This window comes from Neltuma alba, unplaced genomic scaffold (assembly GCF_004799145.2).
Source record: "Neltuma alba isolate B1F8T4 unplaced genomic scaffold, ASM479914v2 tig00012806_pilon, whole genome shotgun sequence".
NCBI classification, from domain to species: Eukaryota; Viridiplantae; Streptophyta; class Magnoliopsida; order Fabales; family Fabaceae; genus Neltuma; species Neltuma alba.
The window spans coordinates 221,983-243,175 of record NW_021637203.1 but is presented as its reverse complement, the minus strand read 5'-3'; the positions used below and the strand labels follow the sequence as shown (position 1 = coordinate 243,175).

The window sequence follows — 21,193 nt, the reverse complement described above, 5'->3', positions numbered from 1 at the left end:
AAGGAAAACGGATGCTGCTTCTATCCTTTTCCCTTGGCATCCGCCCCCCTCCTCTACCGTCAAAAGCTGCAGCGTTTTGAGTGAAAAACAAGGGAGAGTGAGTGCTTTTCTATATTTTAAAAAAATTCACTACCATAAAAAAATTTTCAGTATTATTGAGTATCCTAAATGAATTTTTAATACACTTACCACTCTAAAAATTTTTCTAATAGTACTCAATATCTAACTTTAGTATCCTAAAGTATTTTTTAATAGCATCCAAATCCCAAAAATTTTTCAGTAATATCCATCGTATTACAGTATTTTTCTAATAACACCTAATATCATAAATTAATATTTAATATATCCAACATCTTAAAATATTTTTTAATAGTATTTAGTATCTTAAAGTAATTTTTCATATAATATTTTATGGTCACTAAAATTTAGTTCAAGATACTTGATACTTCTAAAAGTACCGCAGCATGTTGGATATTGCATAAAAGATGTTACTAAAAAAAATATTTTAACCTACTAAGTGGACCAAAAATTATTTTACAATACCAAGTGTTACTAAGAAACATCTTAAAACGCTGGGTGTTAAATATTGAGTGTTGCTAAAAAAAAATATTTTACCTTGCTGAGTGCATTAACAATTAATTTAGGATTGTTGCTGGTCAAAAAAAATTAATTTAGGATTGACACTGGAAAAGTATTTTTAAGGTATTAGATTTGAAAAAAAAAAAAAAAAGGGCACTCACCCCTGGCTTTCACTCAAAACGGCGCAGTATCAAAGGTAGAGGAGGGCGGCGGATGGTGAGGGAGAAGGAGAGAAGCCGCGTCTAAGGAAAACTCAAAACCCTATCGGCTCGGCTCTGTGAATGCTGAAGTGATCTCTGAGAGAGAGGCGGGATCCTCGTCGCGTCGTCGCCAGCCCTGCCTCGTCGCCAACAGCCCTGCCTCGTCGCCAACCCTGCACAATTTGAAGAAGTAAAACAGAGCACGAAAAATGGTGGTAAGGATTCGATTATCAAGATTTGGGTGCAAGAACAAGCCATTCTATCGGGTCATGGCTGCCGATAGCAGATCCCCGAGAGATGGCAAGCACCTTGAAGTTCTAGGTTATTACAATCCCTTACCAGGTTCTCACTTCTCTCTTATTCCCCCTTTTTGTTTGGAATTGCCATTTCGGTGTCTGTGTGAGGGAGGTTTCGTTTTTAGCTGGAGTGATCGGATTTCGCTAACCGCAGCATTCTTTTTTCTGTTTGAACTAGAGTTTCCTCTCCCCGTGCGATGCACGGGATGAATTTACTTTAATGCTTTCATTAAGCTTAACATGTATTATATGTATGGTTTGTGGCCTTAATTTTCTTAGTAGTATCTGAACCACAAAATTAGCCATGAAGCAAAACACTCAGTCCGACTGTCTTTAAATTGGTTAAACCGGTCTTTTTAATAATGGAAGATAAGATTCTGCTCCCTTGCACCATATTTTCTTTTCAAACAGTATTTGGTTCAAATTCAAATAGTACCTAGCAGTATCTGGTGTGAGGATCATTTATTTGTTCAATATTTTCATTTACTTGTATTTGGTGTAAGGATCTATTTTTATTTATTAATATCTTCCTGAATTGTGACTCTATAACATAAGAATCTGGATAACGTGTGATATTTGAGACATAAGAATTATTTAGCCCAATAGGTAAAACATTCAAAATGGAGGAAAATAAATATAGATACCAACTATAAAAGCATAAGAATTATTTAGCCCAATAGGTAAAACATTCAAAATGGAGGAAAATAAATATAGATACCAACTATAAAAGCCATCAAAAAGGAGTTCTATTAATTAACCAGTTTAAAAGAAATATCAAAATAAATCTCCCTGCACCACTTATTTTCACTTGCATTCTTGTTATGCATTTTTTCACTTGAAATCTTCCCTTGCATCTAAAGCGCATTTGACCACTGTATAAATAACTACTGTGTTTTGTCAATAACAAAGTTGCAAAGTTAGGTAAACTTCATGATTCACGAAATAGGTATAGAAAAATTTCTGCTTCAATACATCCCCCAAGAAAGCTGTCCATTTCCAACTCTACCATACTGAAATTAGAGCAAGAAGTTAGAGATCCCATCGTTCATTATTTCAACCCCACAAAACAACTGTGTTTTTAGTAATGGTTTTTGGCTTGTGACTTTTAGCTATTTGAAACTATGGACAAAACAACTTTGTTCACATCCATTGGTCTATCGTTCATATATGATGAGAAAAAGAAGGGAGAAATGAGCCAAAATGGACAAGAGGGAGAACTTGATTCAATGGATGTCTTAATTCGAAATCACAGCCTAAGAACACCAAGGACCATCCTTTGTTTCGCTTTGTATTTGCACTTTCTCCCTTCCCTTCAACTGCCAAGTTCAACATTGGAACCAGTGAGTAAGTACCATTGAGTTTTGATAATTACCTTATCCTCAATTGAGGATAAACCTATTGGTTTTGCTTAACGTCAACTCTGAATAAAAAGGTATGGGACAAATCTTTTTCTTACACGAAACTCACAGGAAAGCTGCACATCGCCAACTGCCAAGAAAATGAACTTTAGTAATTAACATATTGCCTTGCAGATATTACCCAATACCATACTCAATACCTTTAGCAGTCTAGTGAAGATGATAGCCTCAAACTTATACTTAAAAAGAGGATTAAAAAAATTATGACATCCACATTCTGCTAGATATGAACTCAGGTAGATAATTAAAGACTAACCAATATGCATCCCAGCTGTGGAACACAATAAAGGAAGTATGAAAGATAAAACAACATTTAGCAGAATTGTTATAAGGTCCTTGAAAATGAATTATTGCAATACAATATCATATTTGCCCAAATTATGGATACGTAATTGCGCCTCCAAGCAGCAGTGTGGTGACACAAAACATGGCATGTACAATAGCCAATACAGAGATGAAGATATGTACATGATGTAGTGATTCTAATGAGAAAAACAGGACCTTACCCTATGGAGATTCATACCTGATGTGTAAGAAGGAAACGGATCTCTCTGTTGATCTTAAAATTCTTGGCCTCCTCGCATCCTTGGATTGAAAGAGGGAGCTTCTTACAGCCACTAATTCTCCTCTTTTCCAGCGATGTAGAAGAGAGGGAGAAAGTTATATGCGAAATCCTATCCCATCTATGCAAAAAAGATTACTCATGCAGAAAATTTCCTCCCCCCTCCCTTGTTAGGTTTGGTGAAGAAAAGAAGAAAATGAGGGGGAAAGGAAACAATTTTGAATTTGAAACGGGAAAATATTAAGATGAGTAGATGTAGTAAGTGTAAAAGAGCTGACACACTCTTTATAAGGACTGAAAAATATGATGAGATGAGACAATATTTACCCTTTCCTACGAAATAAGAGAGAGAAAATCAGAAAATTAAAACCAAAGAAATTCATTCTAGCACAGAGCCACATGCAATAGCCGATACTGTTCACTTAGCCATTACTGTTCATGGCACAGGAAAATAAGTGAGGAGTCATTATGGATAGGAAATTGGCTCGGCTTGCTTTTGATTTTTATTTATTATGTATATAGATTCTGAGAAAGTGTGAGAAAGGAAGAGAAATTCGTTGCTGAAAATAAAACTTTACGAGTTATTTGTATCTTTCTAGTGGTCAGAATTTTTTGTATCCACTAGGATAGGTTATGATGTATTGATAGGGTTAACCTTCACTTTCAAGTGGGAATGAGAATCTGAGTTATGAATGCCAATAGAATTTTATCAAAAAATGAAATTGTAATGGAAAGAGATAGCATACTCAAACCCAGGCAATATCTTTCTTGGTGGCGACAATGTCTGTTCCTTTCTCCTTTTTTAAATTTAGTACACTCTAGTCCCAGAGAATTGCTGCAAGTGTCTAGTTATATATGTTAGTCTATAATGTGTTCTCTTTATTATTTAGCGATGAGAAAGTTCATAGACGGTTCTAATGATACCATTTAATTCTTTTCAACTTACATTGCTTCTATACAGGGCAAGATAATGCAAAAAGAATGGGTCTAAACTTCGAAAGAGTAAAGTAAGTATTTTTATTTAGTTCCCAATACACATATCATTGTTGATTCAAGTGATTGCTAAGAAGAGCATGTTGGTTTTTTTCAGTTGATTGGCTATTAGCCCAATCTTTATCTATATGATTGGCCAAATATACTTCATCTAAGTGAATTCTTTGGAACATACATGTTTTTTTTCCCCCTTGGCCGGCTTTGGAACATAAATATAGGTTATTATTCTTACGGCATTAACTTCTCTTGCCTTCTTTCTCAGGTATTGGCTTTCTGTTGGAGCCCAACCTTCAGATCCTGTACAGCGTCTACTATTCCGAGCAGGGTTACTGCCGCCACCGCCAATGGTGGCCATGGGGCGTAAAGGCGGATCACGTGATACACGCCCTGTCGATGCTCTTACTGGGTGTATCCTCAGTCAAGAGAAGCCAGTTAAAGATGACAGCAATAAAGATGATGGTGAAGATGACACCCCCACTCCATAAAACCTTACTATGTTGTTTTTAAGTGTTTTTTTTTTTTTTCTAATTCTGTTGACCCTTCTATTCTAGGTATATTACGAGAATGTGTATTTTCAATCGGCTTACCAGTTAACTGAAGAGAATAATTGCTATTTATTTGTTGAAAGTGCCTGTTGGGAAAGGGTTGTGAATCTGTAACGTGTCATCTAAAGCCAGAGAAAAAGTCAGATGGCATTTCCACCTTCTCAGATATGATATGAATTTTGATTGGTTTATGGAAGTGAATTGATGGTTAATCTTGGTGATGAAATCGTGAAATGCCTGATATTTTTGTATTTTGGAACTTTTGCTTGGTCCGCAAGGAAAATAGCTGATTAGTAATCCTTATATTCTGAATATCGTCTTGTTAGTTTTCTTATTTCTGTACTGCATTTTGATTCTGTCTTGAGGATGCATTTTGGAGGATAATCTTTAGTGTAAATGTGAATGCAATTCTAAAAACAAAAGTAAACTAAAGGAGTGTTCATGAGATATTTTGGGTTTAATTTTTGATATGTCGTTAGATTTTAGATTTAAATGGACTAGTCAGTGAAATGTCAATTAGTAGGCAGTGCCGACCTTTGGGCTTGGCGGGGATTTTTTTTTTTCCCTCTATGCATAGATATTTTCTTATTTTATTGTAGTTAATTTTATTTAAGGCACTGTCAGGTATTATATGTGAGTATTTCTTTTAATAAACAAGAAAATTTTGTTTATCATGTTGTGGGAGACGAGTTTCTTCTATTAAACTTAATCCTATCGGTAAATGAGGGGTTTTTTTTTTTTTATGGAATGAAAAGTAGGATAAAAAAGGAAATGAAATAGGAATTTGGTATCATTAGAACCGTTTATGAACTTTCTCATCGCTAAATAATAAAAAGAACAGATTATAGACTAACATATATAACTAGACACTTGATTCTCTGGGGCTAGAGTGTACTAAATTCAAAAAAGAAGGAAGGAACAAACATTGTCGCTACCAAGAAAGATATTGCTTGGGTTTGAGTATGCTATCTCTTTCTATTATAATTTCATTTTTTGATAAAATTCTATTGACATCCATAACTCAAATTCTCATTCCCACTTGAAAGTGAAGGTTAACTTAAAGTGCAAACATCTGATTGAGCTAGTGTCATTGCGTGCACCTGTCAATACATCATAACCTATCCTATTGAATATGAAAAACAGCTCTGTGCAGATACTTATTGATTTCTGACTACTAGAAAGATACAAATAACTTGTACAGTTTTATTTCCAACAAACTAACATTTGGTAATCTAATTGCCTTGAATCTCAAATTTCCCTCACAGTGACGACTTTCTCAGAATTCAGAATTCAAACAGAAACAAGAATGCTGCAGTTACCTCTCTCACACAAAAACCGAAATGGAAATTCCAAACAGAAAGGGAAATAAGAGAGAAGTGAGAACCTAGTAAGAGATTGTAATAACCTAGAACTTCGAGGTGCTTGCCATCTCTTGGGGATCTGCTATCGGTAGCCATGACTTGATAGAATGGCTTGTTCTTGTACCCAAACCTCGATAATCAAATCCTTACCACCATTTTTTGTGCTCTTTTTTACTTCTTCGAATTGTGCAACAGTTACCAAACAAAAACACCAACACATAGAGGGTTAGAGACGAGGATCTCGCCTCCCTCTCAGGGATCACTGCAGTATTGATAGAGCCGATAGGATTCTTTGGTTTCGCCTTTGCGTTTTCTCAGCTTTTGTGTTGTTTATTGGCGCCTATCAAAACGTCAAATAGTATAATAATAAATATAAATAGATTTAATATATATATTTAATCCCTTAACACACACACAGAGTTCCCCTAATCGTCCAATCTACATAATGAATATGTAACAGAAGCCTCTACAAGAGAGGTTTGTGTTGAAGATATTTTTGTACAGTTCAAGATGCCATTGATGTGCCACTTTACAGTGTTACCAAATAAATAAGATGAAATAGTATTGCTCTACTTGCTGAATTGAATTGTTTCACGACCACACGATCAGGAAAAGGCAGTGTGAAAGGCATCCAATAGCAATAATGAAACAAAATTTCCTTTCCAAGTTGTTTGTATGTGCAGTCATTCATCATCATCAGGATCGCTGAACTTTATTGAGTGGGATTGGATATCAATCTGCCCCCCTCACGTAGAAGTGCCAATATAACGATCTAATTTATAAGTCTAGGAAGCAAAAGAGAGATGATTGCATGGCAAGCAATGAGAAAGGAAGAAATTGACCATGAACCTACAGAAACAGATATATACATGGATTTTAAGCATACCTTGCCCCTTCTGATTACTGTTATTTGCCTTGACATCCTCACTACCAAAAGGAGAAAGAAAAAAGTGGGAAACAAAAATGAAAGGATAATTAATAGATAATTAAATCACAAAGAATACTTTGAAATCAATAGCATAGATTTAAAGAGGCCAAATAATGCAGCAATAATTGGGAAAGTGAAATTGGCACTTTCTAGAACTGATATGTACCTAACAGCTAGAGGCAAATCCTCAATGAGAATAAACAGAACTTTCAGGTTGATTGTACCCTTCAAGTTTTGACAAACGACTTGAGAAACACTGATTAAGTAATCTAAAAGTCACACATGACTTCTCAATCAATCAACAATCATGTGTGTTCAATTCTGGAGATATAGAGGCTCATTAAACTAGAGCATGAAAGCCAAATCAGCAGATAAACAATAAGTTCGCAGTTACTAGGTTAAACAAGACTCCTTTTGTTATTCCTTTTGAATAAAAGTACAGTGAGACATGTAACTATAATTCATGCTACCATTTCAAGTTTCAAGAATCAATTTTGAAATTATCACGAACTTCACAATTACTAAACAACACAATGCAGAGTTTCCTTCTCATACCTAATTTTTAAATATTTGAGACACATTTCTTCTAGATCAACTAATGATCCATCGCGATATCTTTCTACACCAAGCAGGAACAACAACATTAGCCAACAGAAGCAACAAGCAAGAAACAAGCTTTTTTGACACTGAATGCTAAGGAGTGAAACATAAATAAAAGGGAACTACGCACAGAAATCCTATATTACTAACCTATACATACAACATTCCTCTATGCCATGCATAAAATATCATCCGTTATCAAAATTAGTTGCTTTTCTTCTTAACGTCATATGTTTACTTCAGAAATTTAAAACGAACCCATTGAGCATAGAGATCATTCCCTTTTGCTTTAGCTTCAAAACGAATGTTCACATTGGTAATATTATGAGCTATAAGAAATGGCATATTATAAATGTATGTTGCGCCTTCTACTCGATTGTTGGACCAGCAGATTTTTAAATTGAGCTACATGATATGAAAGCAAGCATATTTTGAGTGCCACTCCGCAGCACGTTGAAAGAAAGCTTAGAATGAAATAATAAGGGGAAAAAATCACCGCCATCATCCATGACCTGCAACTTGTTTGATCCAAAGTAGTGTCTGGATTACTGGAAACTAAACCAATGCCAAGGGACCAACAAAATGGCCAGCCAATAAAACTACCGAACACATGATATAAATTGTCATCTTTCAAAACTGCATTGTGTTTTAGACATATTTGAGCATGTTAGACCAAATACTATAATGTAAGGTCGTAGAGGTTGGCCGCTAAGTTATGTTCTGTGGCAGGATATGTTACCCGCTACTAGAACATTGATTTTCAATTCTTCAAGAACTTCTCTGTATTACGTTCTTTTTTTGATGTGATATAATGGAACACCCTAATACCACCTTTTTCTCAGTTCTATTACATGATCGAAAATTTAAACTTTATTATTGGTTCAACTCAGCCAATTCCCACATTTACAGCGAGAGTAGTAAAACCCACCTCGATTTGTGCTTTGGTACGAAATTTTTTTAGGGTCTTTGAGAAGCCATGGAGCTCCAAATAATGAGCTATAGATTGGTGAAGAAGAACTTTCTGCTCTAAATTCAACGAAATATTTCCATCAGACCGGTCGCTAGTATCACTTCTATGCTTCATCGTTTGGCTCCCTAACAAAACTTGGCGAGGCATAAACGCCAAAATAGAAGACTTTACTTTGTTATCAGTTAAATTTGTCGGCATTCGAACAGTCTTCGAATTTTGGCAGGGGAGGGTTTAGGGCTTTGATGGCCAATGACTGATTTTCCTCTTCAATCAAATGGACCTGGCAATAAAATAACAAATCACAAAATATTACAAATAATTATAAGACTCCACCCGGCCCAATTAGTCGAAAGCCTTGATGTGAATATTTAAGATTTTCCTTAAGCTTTGACTTTGCGGGGACAAAAACCATTTCATTCTGCCGCCATTCTACTCAGTGAAACCTCAAGTACGTAATCTCTCTGTGAATCTCATTGCACTTTTTCTCCTTTTAATTTATCAATTCTTCATTGGGCATCTTATTTTGACAATACGAACAAGCTGATGTGAATTCTGTAGTTGGCTATGCCGTCTTGAAAGCGAATTTATTTTCTCTTTCCCCCTGCAATTTTTAGCTATAAAAGCCCCTTCTAACCAATGGAATAGTATGATGTGGGTTTGCATGGTTTTTGTGTTTAGCTGGTGATTTTAATTGTTGTAATGTAATGTCTGGCATTTGTGTTTGTTGTTTCACATTCCCTTTTGTAATAAATGGAAAACTCGATACCTATGAATTTTTCATTGACTTTGATGGTCCTATGAGCTGATTGTTGCTTAGTTCATTGCATTTAATTTTCTATCCTCTTAATCAAAAGCATGGGCGAAGAGGATGTTAAAGTTGGAGCAGTTGTTCCTTGTTGGCGGCAGCAAAGGAAAACAGCAAAAGTCGGTTTGAGTCGCGTCACAAAGACACTGTCCTTGAGAGATATTCCGCAACCCCTCGATGTAACAGGTAGCGGCACTCCCCAGGATCAAACGAACCCTTCCTGCGAAGCAAGGTGGCAGAACAACGAAAGCAGTCGTAACAAGGAACACAAAGGGAGAGAAGAAGAAGAGGACGGTTGAGGGATTGTCTCACGCTCTCTAGACAATCCCTTATATAGACGCGAATGGCCACCCTACCGGAGAACGCGTCCCTCCATTTCGCCGAACAGGTGTGATGGAAACGACGCAAGGTTCCGCTGGAGACAGGACGATCGCACAACGTTCAAAAGCACTCCGCAGGACGCGTCCGGTCGGCCACAAAACAAGACGGCAAGTCTTTTTATTTTTAACAAGTCCAAAATAAGACTTTTCTGGTAAGCAAAATTTTTATTAAAAAATTTAACAAAAGTTTAAAATAACATCTAATTCACATGCAGGGGGAAATCGCCAGTTTTCAACTGCGTTTCCCTCCTGGTGGCCCGTTATTATGTGCGCGAAGCACACTTTCCTCTTGGTCCATTTATCCTCTAAAAGATGCTTGATCTCATTTATACACTTAGTTTTCTTCTCATCTTTCTCATGTGGGACTTTATTTGACACACATTGCAATGTTTACACAACATTCCTGAGTCTGTATTTGAAAAGCAGAAGAGAAACGAGGAATGGGCTCTGGCCAAAAAGGAGGAGCTTGAAGCTGCCAAGAAAAAGAGATCTGAAACACGGAAACTAATTTTTAACAGGGCTAAAGAGTACGCAAAAGAATATGACGAGCAGGCATGTAAAGTTAAAATTTATAAGAATTACGTTGCAGAGCTTAACATGAGTTTTTTTGGTTCGTTTCTAGCTGCTTACGCATTGGCTTAACTGCAATTTATGTTCAGCGAAAGGAGTTGATTAGATTGAAGCGTGAAGCAAAGCTTAAGTGTGGATTTTATGTCGACCCAGAAGCCAAGCTGTTATTCATCATGACGATCCGTGGGTAAATAAGCATTCTCTCATGCTATCTTGTTCTTGTGATGCCGCTGAAGGAACCGGATGATAATGAAAATTTTGAATTCTAGTATCAATTCTATGCATCCCAAAACAAGGAAGATTTCGCAGCTCCTGCGTCTGCGGTAGGTAACCCTGAAATACAGTTAGAAGCATCGGATTGGTGGAACTTCTAGCTTTCTGTGTTATATAATTTTAGCAAATATTTCATGGCTGCAAAACATCTGAACTCCATTTCACTGTGTTTTCTGCTTTATATCTTAATTCACCCTAAAGTAATGATTAGATTTTTTATTTTTTTCCCTCCCAGAGGAAGGCTGGGAGGTTTTAGGAGTTGCGTGTCTTATGTCGGCAATTTATATGTGAACTTCCTGTGTGAAACACTAATTCCCAAATAAGGATAGAAAAAGTAGTGCTTAGATCCACCTACGATTCCTTAGTTTTACAAAGAAGCATGAAAAAGTTCCTTAATGACCCTATTTATATCTATGCATGTTATGATATTGATACATTCGAATAGGACTTTTTTTTCAGTGTAAACGGAAAATACTCGAATGCTAGATAGATTGTTTGATTTCAAATATGTATAAGCTTGCTCTACATATGTTATTAGCGTTTTGCTCTACATATGTTATTAACTTTACACATAAACTTGCATTCTTTTGCCATCTTTCTTGGTCTGCTTATCACTTTGCCTTCAAATCCCCCTATTTGTGATTCTCTTCATTTCATGCGTATGTGTTTTACATTTTATTTCCAAGAAAATCTAGAGTTGAGCCTTATGATCCTATTTGTTAGGAAGCATTAAAAATTAGGGACAGGGATTAGAATTAGTATTGAAAAAATCTATTAAAAAAGTGTTTAACATAAGAGATTGTTTGTAATATGGGATTAGCCAAATCCATGTATGTGGGATTGAGGAATATTATGGGGGAAAGTGGTATTCTCCAATCCCACTCCTATGGGTTTGTCTAATCTCATATAACAAGTAATTAATTATGCTAAATACTATTTTAATGATTTTTTTCAATTGCAATCTCAATCCCTATTCCTTATTTTCAATGCTTTCTACTAAACGGGACCTATATGTCTATCTATCTGCAGATATATATTTAATGGTGTTTTTCTCAAAGTTAACAAAGCCACTATGAATATGCTGCACAGGGTTGAGCCTTATGTTACCTATGGGTATCCAAGTTTTTAATTTATTTAATAGGTTTTTCTGGAATCTTTCCTTGTATCACGGCTCATATTATAAACAAATTGACTTTAGGTACCCTAATTTAACAAGAGGGGCTTTGGGAAAGTCAACAAGCAGAGAATTCCTTTGACTGACAACTCCATTATTGAACAGGTTAGTGGTCTATTGTCTAGCATATGCAAGTGTTTTTGTTGTCAACTGTGCTGTATATGCTTGAACATTTTTCTTTTATAACGTGGTGCTTAATTGCAGAGTTTGGGTCAACACGGCATTATTTGTTTGGAAGATTTGATCCACGAGATCATGACTGTTGGACCTCACTTCAGGGAGGCAAATAACTTCCTATGGCCTTTCAAGCTAAGGGCTCCACCAGGTGGTTTGAAGAAGAAAAGAAATCATTATGTTGAAGGGGGTGATGCAGGCAACCGTGAAGATTATATTAATGAGCTCATTAGAAGGATGAACTAGTTTTTTGTCTTGGTTTCTCTAAAGATATGTGATATTGAGGTTAGGTCAGTTCTGTTTGCGGGGTTCTAGACGGATTATTATCTATAGTAATGTTGAAATTTTGATGACGTTCCAGTTTAATGATTGAATGGTCCACATAGCGAAATTGGCTGAGTGGTCCTTTTAAGTTCTTTAAAATTGACTTTTTACCTTTTGATTGAATAAAGCATCCAAGGTTTATATGCTTTAAGAATTGAGCTGATGAGGTTTTCTTTTCCCCCTCTAAAGGCCTATTTGTAATCCACTGTCTTGCATACCTCTGTTGTCTGTTTTTCTTGTGTTGCAAGAATAGGAGGGGGGCTATTTTCCCCTCCCTTGGGGCACAAGGAGAGAAGAAAACTAGTCATGAAAGGTTGATCTGGTTCTTGGGATTGTTTGCCGTCTTTTGAGAATTTGGCCATGTAAATTCCTATTAGAGAAAACTGAAACAGTACGTACAATTTTCAATTGTTGGTTCTATGCTAAGTAGATCCATTTTTTAGGGTCATCCAATACGCAGAGTAGCTGCACTATTTATACGTAATTGTGTAATTTGTTATGAATTCTATGTATGTAAATTACTTGACTGTCCATCTCAAACAATTTCTTTAGGGTATATTTTGGTCATGAAGAGTGGAGAAGATAAGGTAAGGGATGAGAAAAGTCATGAGTCTCCATCATTTATGTTCAATTTTGACTTTTCTTTCCCTTTATTTGTGTCTGGATTGAGAATAAACAGATGAACGAAATGAAAATCTTCTCTTCCATTTTACTCCTCCGGTCCTTATTATAAGACCCCATTTGACTTTTTATTTGGTCCTAATTATAAGACCACAATCCATTTTGTCTCTTATATTTATGCATTTTTTTTCCAAGATAATCCTTCTAATAATGATAGTTTTAGCCAATATACTTAATTAGGAAGGATATTCTAGGAATGACAACACTTATTTATTATAAATAACCAACTTAACTTACTTCCTTAATCTCCTCAAATAAGTCAATTGGGTCTTATAATTAGGACCGAAGGAGTATTTTATAGCTATCGTCTTTCATTTTTGTGGGTGGGATCCCACCTTATCATTCTAGTCAGTTGTCTTCTCTTGTTCTGTCAATACACGGGGCCGCTGTCTTGGATGGTCCGAATCTCTCTCTCTTTAACAATTAACAATATAGACATATACCAATAAAATTAGATTTAACTAGAGAAATTAGTCTCTCATACTATAACAAATTGATGTTTAAATTTTTATTGAACAAGATACTCATGTTCAGTGACTGATAATATTTCGAACAAGATTACTTCTAGTACGAAGATACCGTGTGTAAAAAATACAATAGAGGCATATCATTATTCCAGTGACTCTTTTCACAACTCAAGCGCATTGCTCATTCCTTTCCACATAACTTATGATGTGCCCCACTCGGTCTTTCAGCAAATCCTACAATGAATGGATAAGGACCAAGGTGGGGTGACCCGAAAATGCACTATCTTTGTGCTGATGGGCGATGGCTCCCACTCACATGGTGTACTAAATATATGTGGACTTTTTTGTGGGTACTTTTCTCTGCAAGACAGCATAAGTAGGGCCATACTTCGTACACTTATCACTCATGCGTGGACAATTATCTATTGTCTCTCCAGGTTCAAGCTAGCTGTTTTAAGTGTGACATGACCAAACTTGACCCTCTTCACTGGTTCCTTTTATATGATAGAATAGAATGCCGTTCTGGACCAATCTTAAAACTCAACATGTTCTTTCATTTTGTGTTCCTGTTGGCTGCTTTTCTTGTGGCAAGAAAAGTGAGAGATAAGTATATATCATTAGATGGCGGTTTGGAAATGTTTGATTTGGATAAATAAAACCACCTACATGAAATTTAGAACTTGGGAGTCTGTCGTCTATGCAGGGTTAGTTGAGGGACCCACTTCCAAAGGAAGTCGTGTGTCACTGGGAATGGATGGGAGGGACTCAAATTTGAGGTTGGGGAAGAATGTTCTAATCTTTATATCATGAAGTATAAAATCTTTATTAAACATGGGATTTTTTCAAAATTTTGTGTAATCTGTCAAATCTAACATTTCGCACTTTAATTAAGTAAATTAAGTACGAGTACTATTAATGATTTGTCATTTGAAAACCAATTAATGAGATTTTTGAGGATACAGGTGGTCATCATCCATTAAGATATGCATTGAATTTTATTTGGGAAAATGACAGCAAAATACCATGTGAATTTCAAAAAGACAAATAAGGCACCTGAATAAGCAAAATGACAAATAGGGCACTGGGTACCAATTTGAAATTTAGATTTTTGACCTAATGACCGAATTGCCCTCATTGTCTCTGGACACTGAGCAGTGTATTCATGCGATAGAGAGAGAGGGAGAAACTGATTTCCTTCTACGAAACTAAATCCAAGTTCCTGCAGTCACCAAAAAGGGTTCTTTGAAATCACGTTGCCGCCGTCGTAGGAGTAGATTGCCGTCACTGAATTTGGTTACCATCACTGAAATACATTGCCCTGTCTGAAATAACTCATACTCCCTGAGATTGTTACCGTCAAAGAGGTCGCTGAAGTATTTGGATTATTCATGAGTTTGTAGAAGTTGATGGCGGGATTTGGATTATTCATTTTTGTGGTTGTTTTATGGTGAAATAGGAATAGGATTATTGCATTTGAGGGTTCATATTCAGTATTTGGTGAATGATGAAGCAAAAATCAGAAAATAGTGGCAAGCAATTACATAATGTAATTGTTGTCATATGCCTGCTGGTTTTTGGTAAATCCCATTACGTGAATGGTAAATTTTATTATACATGTAGTTAATTATGAAAGTTAATAGTTCAATGTTTATTGTGATGTACTTTAGGTGCACGTTCACTGAATGATTTATTTATGCTTACAAGTTGCTCTTCTGGTGACAACAGGTTTACAAAACCCATTGAAGAAGTGGTCACTTTCACTATAAAAGTTGTAAATTCGATTATGTGTTGTGTAAAATTCAATGTGAATTTTTATTGGTGGTGAAAAGTAAGTTACTCATCCCCCGAAAATATGTTGCAAAACCTATTAACAAAGCGGTCACTTTTATCACAAAAGTTGTAAATCCCAGTATATGTTTTGTAAAATTCAACGTGAAATTTTATTGGTTTTTAGAAACAAGTTACCCATCCCCTGAAAATAGGTTGCAAAAACCATTTAAGAAGTGGTCATTTTCACTATAAAAGTTGTAAATCTCACTGTGTGTTTTGTAAAATTCAGCGTGAAATTTTATTGATTTTAGAAACAAGTTGCTCATCCCCTGAAAAGAAGTTGCAAAACCCATTTAAGAAGTAGTCATTTTCACTACGAAAGTTGTAATCTCACTATATGTTTTGTAAAATTCAGCATGGAATTTTATTGGTTTTTAGAAACTAAGTTGCCAATCCCTTGAAAACATGTTGCAAAACCCATTGAAGAAGTGATCATTTCACTACAAAAGTTGTAAATCTCACTATGTGTTTTGTCAAATTTAGCATGAAAGTTTATTAGTTTTTAGAAACAAGTTGCCCATCCCCTGAAAACAAGTTGCAAACCCATTGAATAAGTAGTTATTTTCACTATGGAAGTTATAAATCCCATTATATGTTTTGTCAAATTTAACGTGTAATTTTATTAGTTTTTACAAACAAGTTGTTTATCTCCTGAAAACGGGTTGCGAAACTCATTAACAAAGTTGTCACTTTTACTACGAAAGTTATAAATCACAATATGTGTTTTGTAAAATTCAAGACAAATAATTTAATAATACTAGAAAACCAAACAGCTTCACATCCTCTGAAAATGGTTTTATGCGAAGAACAGAGACAGAACCAAAAAGTGGAATGCTAGGCAATAACATTTTAAGCTATAGGGAGCCATCGAAAATGCTCTATGAAGAATAATATTTAAGCTTCCTACTTGTTATCACAGTTGGTGTTATTTCAGCAACCTCTTGACGGTGACAATCTCAGGAAGTATGAGTTCTTTCAGACAAGGCAATGTATTAACTTTCATAATTAACTACATGTATAATAAAATTTACCATTTACGTAATGGGATTTACCAAAAACCAGCAGGCATATGACATCAATTACATTATTACGTAATTGTTTGCCACTATTTTTTGATTTCTGTTTCATCATTTACCAAATACTGAATATGAACCCTCAAATGCAATAATCCTGTTCCTATTTCACCATGAAACAGTCACAAAAATAAATAATCCAAATCCCCGCTATCAACTTCTACTCACTCATGAATAATCCAAATACTTCAACGACCTCTTCGACGGCGACAAGCTCAGGGAGTACGAGTTATTTCAGATAGGGCAAATGTATTTCAGCGACGGCAATCTACTCCTACGACGGCGGCAACGTGATTTCAAAGAATCCTTTTTGGTGACTGCAGGAACTTGGATTTAGTTTCGTAGAAGGAAATTAGTTTCTCCCTCTCTCTATCGCATGAATACTCTGCTCATTGTTCAGAGACAATGAGGGCAATTCAGTCATTAGGCCAAAAATCTAAATTCCAAATTGGTACCCAGTGCGCTATTGGTCATTTTGCTTATGCAGGTGCCTTATTTGTCTTTTTGAAATTCACATGGTATTTTACTGTCATTTTCCCTTTTATTTCTACAATGATAATTCGGAGGGCTTGTATGAAAATCTTTACACGTGGCTGCCACTTTTTTCCCCCTGGCCCTTAGCAAAACGCTTAGCTCATAATAAAAATATGATTTTAGTTGTGAATATGCAAAATCATTCCATATTTGACGGATTGAGATGCAATTTTACTCATCAATCCTCAGAAAGCCTTTAACAAAAACTTGGTGTTGATAACAAAGTGTTTGGATTAATTTTTAAAAAATAATTTTACAGTATATAAAATGAGTATATAGAAATTTTATTTTAATCTATATGAAAATACTTTTTTAAGTGTTTATAGTATTTTTCAAATACCCCCATGTAAAGAATGTGAATCACACATATTGTGCCACGTGTAAATAGGTTAGAGGCAAAAATTCTCATAAAAGCATTATAACGGAGGGCGATTTCGCCCATTAATCCCAAAAATAATGCGCGAAAATTCCCGATGGATAAGAAAGGGCATGCACGAGCAAATTTCCTCTTTTCTTTTTTTGTTTTAAACGCCCCTCGTTTCTCAAGTTATTCCGGACCCCTATCTTGAAAGTATCATACTCCTCTTGTCTCTAATATAGAATATAACATAAAATCTAATTATTAAGTTAATTTTAGTCTTAAATATAATATCTATTTTTTATATTTATTTTTTTTTTAAATACTCTTATGGATACTCCCTCAGCTATAATTAAGTAGAAGAGGGAGGAAGGATATTAAGAAAAATGATTATGGTGATTTACAAAAAATATGTCATTTTTTATAATTAACTAACTTACTTAACTTTTCTAATCTAATCAAATTAGTTAAATAAACTTTATATTAAGAACCAAAGGAGTATGTCATGGGCCTTGATTATGTTTAAATATTAACAAAAAGTCACTAGTTGCCATTGATAATATAAAAGGTAGTTGATCAATTTAAATATAGTAAAAAAAATTAATTAAATTAGTTATTTATAATAAATAGATGTTATCTTTTCTAAAATACTTTTACTAATTGTGTGTATGAACTGGAACCATGTACAACTACTACAAAGATTACTTTCAAAAAATAAATAAAGAGAATTGGGATTTTATATTAGGACTAAATTGAAAATCAAACCAATTCTTATAAAACCTCGTTTGACCTTTATTTTGGTCATAAATATAAAATCCCAATCCAGTCTCTTATTTTTATGTATTTTTTTCAAAATAGTTTTTTAATAATGGTAGTTCTAGCTAATACATTTGATTAATAAAAATATTTTTAAAAAGATAGTATATATTTATTATAAATAATTAACTTAATTTATTTTTTTAATTTATTTAAATTAGCTAACTAATTTTTATATTTAGCACTGAAAATAGTACTAAGGAGCCGAGGTGGTAATAAACTAGAAAATAAACTCCCTCCCACTCACCCAATTATTAATAAAGAAGTTTTGTAGGATATAACTCGAGGTAGTGGGGCACACAGGAAATAATTGAGAACAGCTGTGTTACCATGCTGGGAAGTTCATTCATGTGCATACGGTTACACATATGGCATCAGCCATTTGCCTCTTTATGGTTCACTTACTTTTGTACTATTGTCGCTTTCGTTGTTTCTTTCGTTGCCTAGTCATCAAATTTCTCCTCCTCGTCGCTCTTTGCCCAAATATATCTATGGCGCTTTGTACGGAAAAAGATACGTTTGCAGTTCACGAGATGGACTCCCCCATCCCCATAATTATATAATTACAGAAAACACACTTTTAAATAACAAATAACAATATCGATTTTCTTTCTTATTTTAGTTTTAATTTCTAAAATTTTAAACCAAGAGACTAAAACCATTGTTCGCTGTATATTACATAGGGCTGAAAAAATGTGTTATTAATTCCTATTGTGATCATTATTAATTGTATATCTTAAATTGTCTTTTTAATTGTCAACACTTGACGTTAAGTGCTAAGAAATTATATTGTTGGATTTTTATTTTAATCCTAAATATAAAACATCTGTCTTTTTTATATCTTTTTAAAAGTAGTCTTTATAATAATAGTATTTCTAACTAATATATTTAATTAGTAAAAAATTTTGAAAAAAAATATTTATTTATTATAAATAATAATTAATTATTTTTTAAATTTATTTAAATTAATTAACTAGTTTTTATATTAAGGATATAAGATAATAATATTAAATAAGTGAAATTTCTTATAAAATTTTTCAATCGTCCACTACTGGAGGGTGGACCGGACGCAGAGGTTGTGCCTGCAAACTGCAAAGATAGAGGGACGTGGAGCTGAGAAGCCAGTCAATTTGCTTTCTCTGGGTGTGACAGTGAGAGGCACAGGTACTGCTCTGCTTTTGTGTCCTTGCGAAGCAAAGAAAGCGTGTTCTGTTGAGTGGGTCCCGCTAACCTTAACCGTCCACGTCCCATAACACGGTAATACCCTCCGGTTCTCCACCCGTGAACACTGTGCCCCCAAATACCAAATACGGACGAAACCATTTTAATTTTAGGGAAAATTTCGTTCAAGGACCGCAGTACAGAATTAATTTCAAAGAGCCCCCAAAACTTTTTGAAATTTCACTGCAGGACCAAGGGAGCAAACTGATATTAATTCCACAAAGAAAATGACCTTATTGCCCCTCATGTGAACAAGTATGGGAGAACCCATTTGCAAGTAAGATTAGATAATTTACAACATGCATAGATATATTTACAATTAAAATTAGTCCATTTACATATTACCTTCTTCACCTGAAGAATGTGTCTGAGTGAACAAGTGTGGGACAGCCCATTTGCAAGTGGGACTAGACAATTTGTAACATACATATATTTATTACACTGGAATTAGTCCATTTACATGTCGCTTCCTTCACCTGAAAAAGATCTCCGTGAGTGAACAAGTGTGGGAGCGCCCATTTGCAAGTGAGATTAGTCAATTTGCAACATAATACATTATTTACAATTAGAATTAGTCCATTTACATATCACCTCATTCACCTAAAAAAGGTGCCTGTGAGTGAATAAGTGTGAGAGAGCTCATTTGCAAGTGGGACTAGTCAATTTGCAACATACATACCTTTATTTACAACTGAAATTAGTCCATTACATGTCACCCTGCAATAAGTATTATGAGGGGCAATAGCGTCATTTTCTTTGTGGAATTAATATCAGTTTGCCCCTTGGTCCTGCAGTGAAGTTTCAGAAAGTTTTGGAGGCTCTTTGAAATTAATTGTCTTCTGCGGTCCTACAGTGAAATTTTCCCTTAATTTTATCCTCAACTTTCTCTGTCTTCTGTTAATTTACACTTATACCCCCACTGTTGCCGCAAAATATCAGGTATAGTTTAGTTGCCCTTATCCACTCCAGTGGCTGCTAATAGCGACGGTGATGGTAGTGGTAAAGTAATGTTGACACCCATGGGTGACAGTTTTTTTTTTTTGGTAAAAGAACGATTAATATCGAGTATATATTAGGGACAATTACAATGAGCTTCTAAGCGAGGAAAATAATTGAAAAACAAATCTCAAAAGTTGTCATTCTCATTATAGGACTTGTCATTATAGGCTGTTGAGGTTGTTATTCGAACCTTTTAGTAATTATTTCTCTTCTGTGAGATTTGTTTGTAATTCCCCCTATATATTAAAGGAAAAATGACAATAAAATACTTTTTGAATTTTAAAATAACAAATAAGGCATTCGAATAAACAAAATGATAAATAAGGCATCAAGTACTAATATGGAATTTTGATTTTTGACTTCAAAACATGTTGCAAAACCTATTGACAAAGTAGTTACTCTAAATATGAAAGTTATAAATCCCATTATGTGTTTTGTAAAATTTAGCATGGAATTGTATTGTTTTTTTACAAAAAAGTTGCCCAACCCTTAAAACACAAGTTGCAAAACCCATTGACCAAATAGTAAATTTCATTATGAAAGTTGTAAATCCTACTATGTGTTTGTAAAATTGCTTTTTTACAGAAAACTTGCCAGGCCCTTCAAAACAGATTGCAAAACCCATTAATGAAGTAGTAACTCTCACTATGAAAGATGTAAATCTCACTATATGTTTTGTAAAATTCAAAATCAAAATTTCGGATTGGTACCTGATGACTTATTTGTCTTTTTGTTTATTTGGATGTCTTATTTGTCATTTTAAAATTCAGAAGGTATTTTATTATCATTTTTCCTGAGCATCCCCTATAATAATGATTAAAATTTTTATTTATTACGTTGAAAGAAACTAACATGTTTTTTTTTTTATCAAACTCAAATTCATAAAAAAAAACAAAATAAATAGATCAAAAGTTGGCTAAACAACCAACTCCAAGCTTTTTGTCCTTATTAAAAAATGTGTTGGGCCAAACACAGTAAAATCTTCTAAATATTTTAGGGAAAAAGAAGAAAATTAAAATCAATTTTCTAATTTTACGTTAACATAAAATATCAATTAAAATA

At 34.5% G+C, this 21,193-nt stretch overlaps 1 protein-coding gene, 1 long non-coding RNA gene and 1 pseudogene across 2 annotated transcripts; 2 read left to right on the top strand and 1 right to left on the bottom strand.

Annotated features, from left to right (window-relative positions):
* Window positions 1-810: 810 nt before the first annotated feature.
* Window positions 811-4,896, top strand: LOC114731154 (30S ribosomal protein S16-2, chloroplastic/mitochondrial). The gene is made up of 4 exons (XM_028918280.1): window positions 811-1,121; window positions 4,017-4,062; window positions 4,311-4,507; window positions 4,600-4,896. Exons 1-4 carry the CDS (start codon window positions 989-991, stop codon window positions 4,644-4,646), a joined length of 423 nt encoding a protein of 140 aa, XP_028774113.1. The 5' UTR covers window positions 811-988; the 3' UTR covers window positions 4,647-4,896.
* On the bottom strand, window positions 2,615-6,186 carry LOC114731156 (uncharacterized). Its single transcript, XR_003738898.1, has 2 exons — window positions 5,978-6,186; window positions 2,615-3,388 (listed from the first exon to the last, which is right to left on the bottom strand). It is a non-coding gene; the product is annotated as an uncharacterized LOC114731156 (long non-coding RNA).
* A 2,687-nt stretch (window positions 6,187-8,873) lies between these two features.
* On the top strand, window positions 8,874-12,074 carry LOC114731153 (60S ribosomal protein L7-4-like; annotated as a pseudogene).
* Window positions 12,075-21,193: the final 9,119 nt, after the last annotated feature.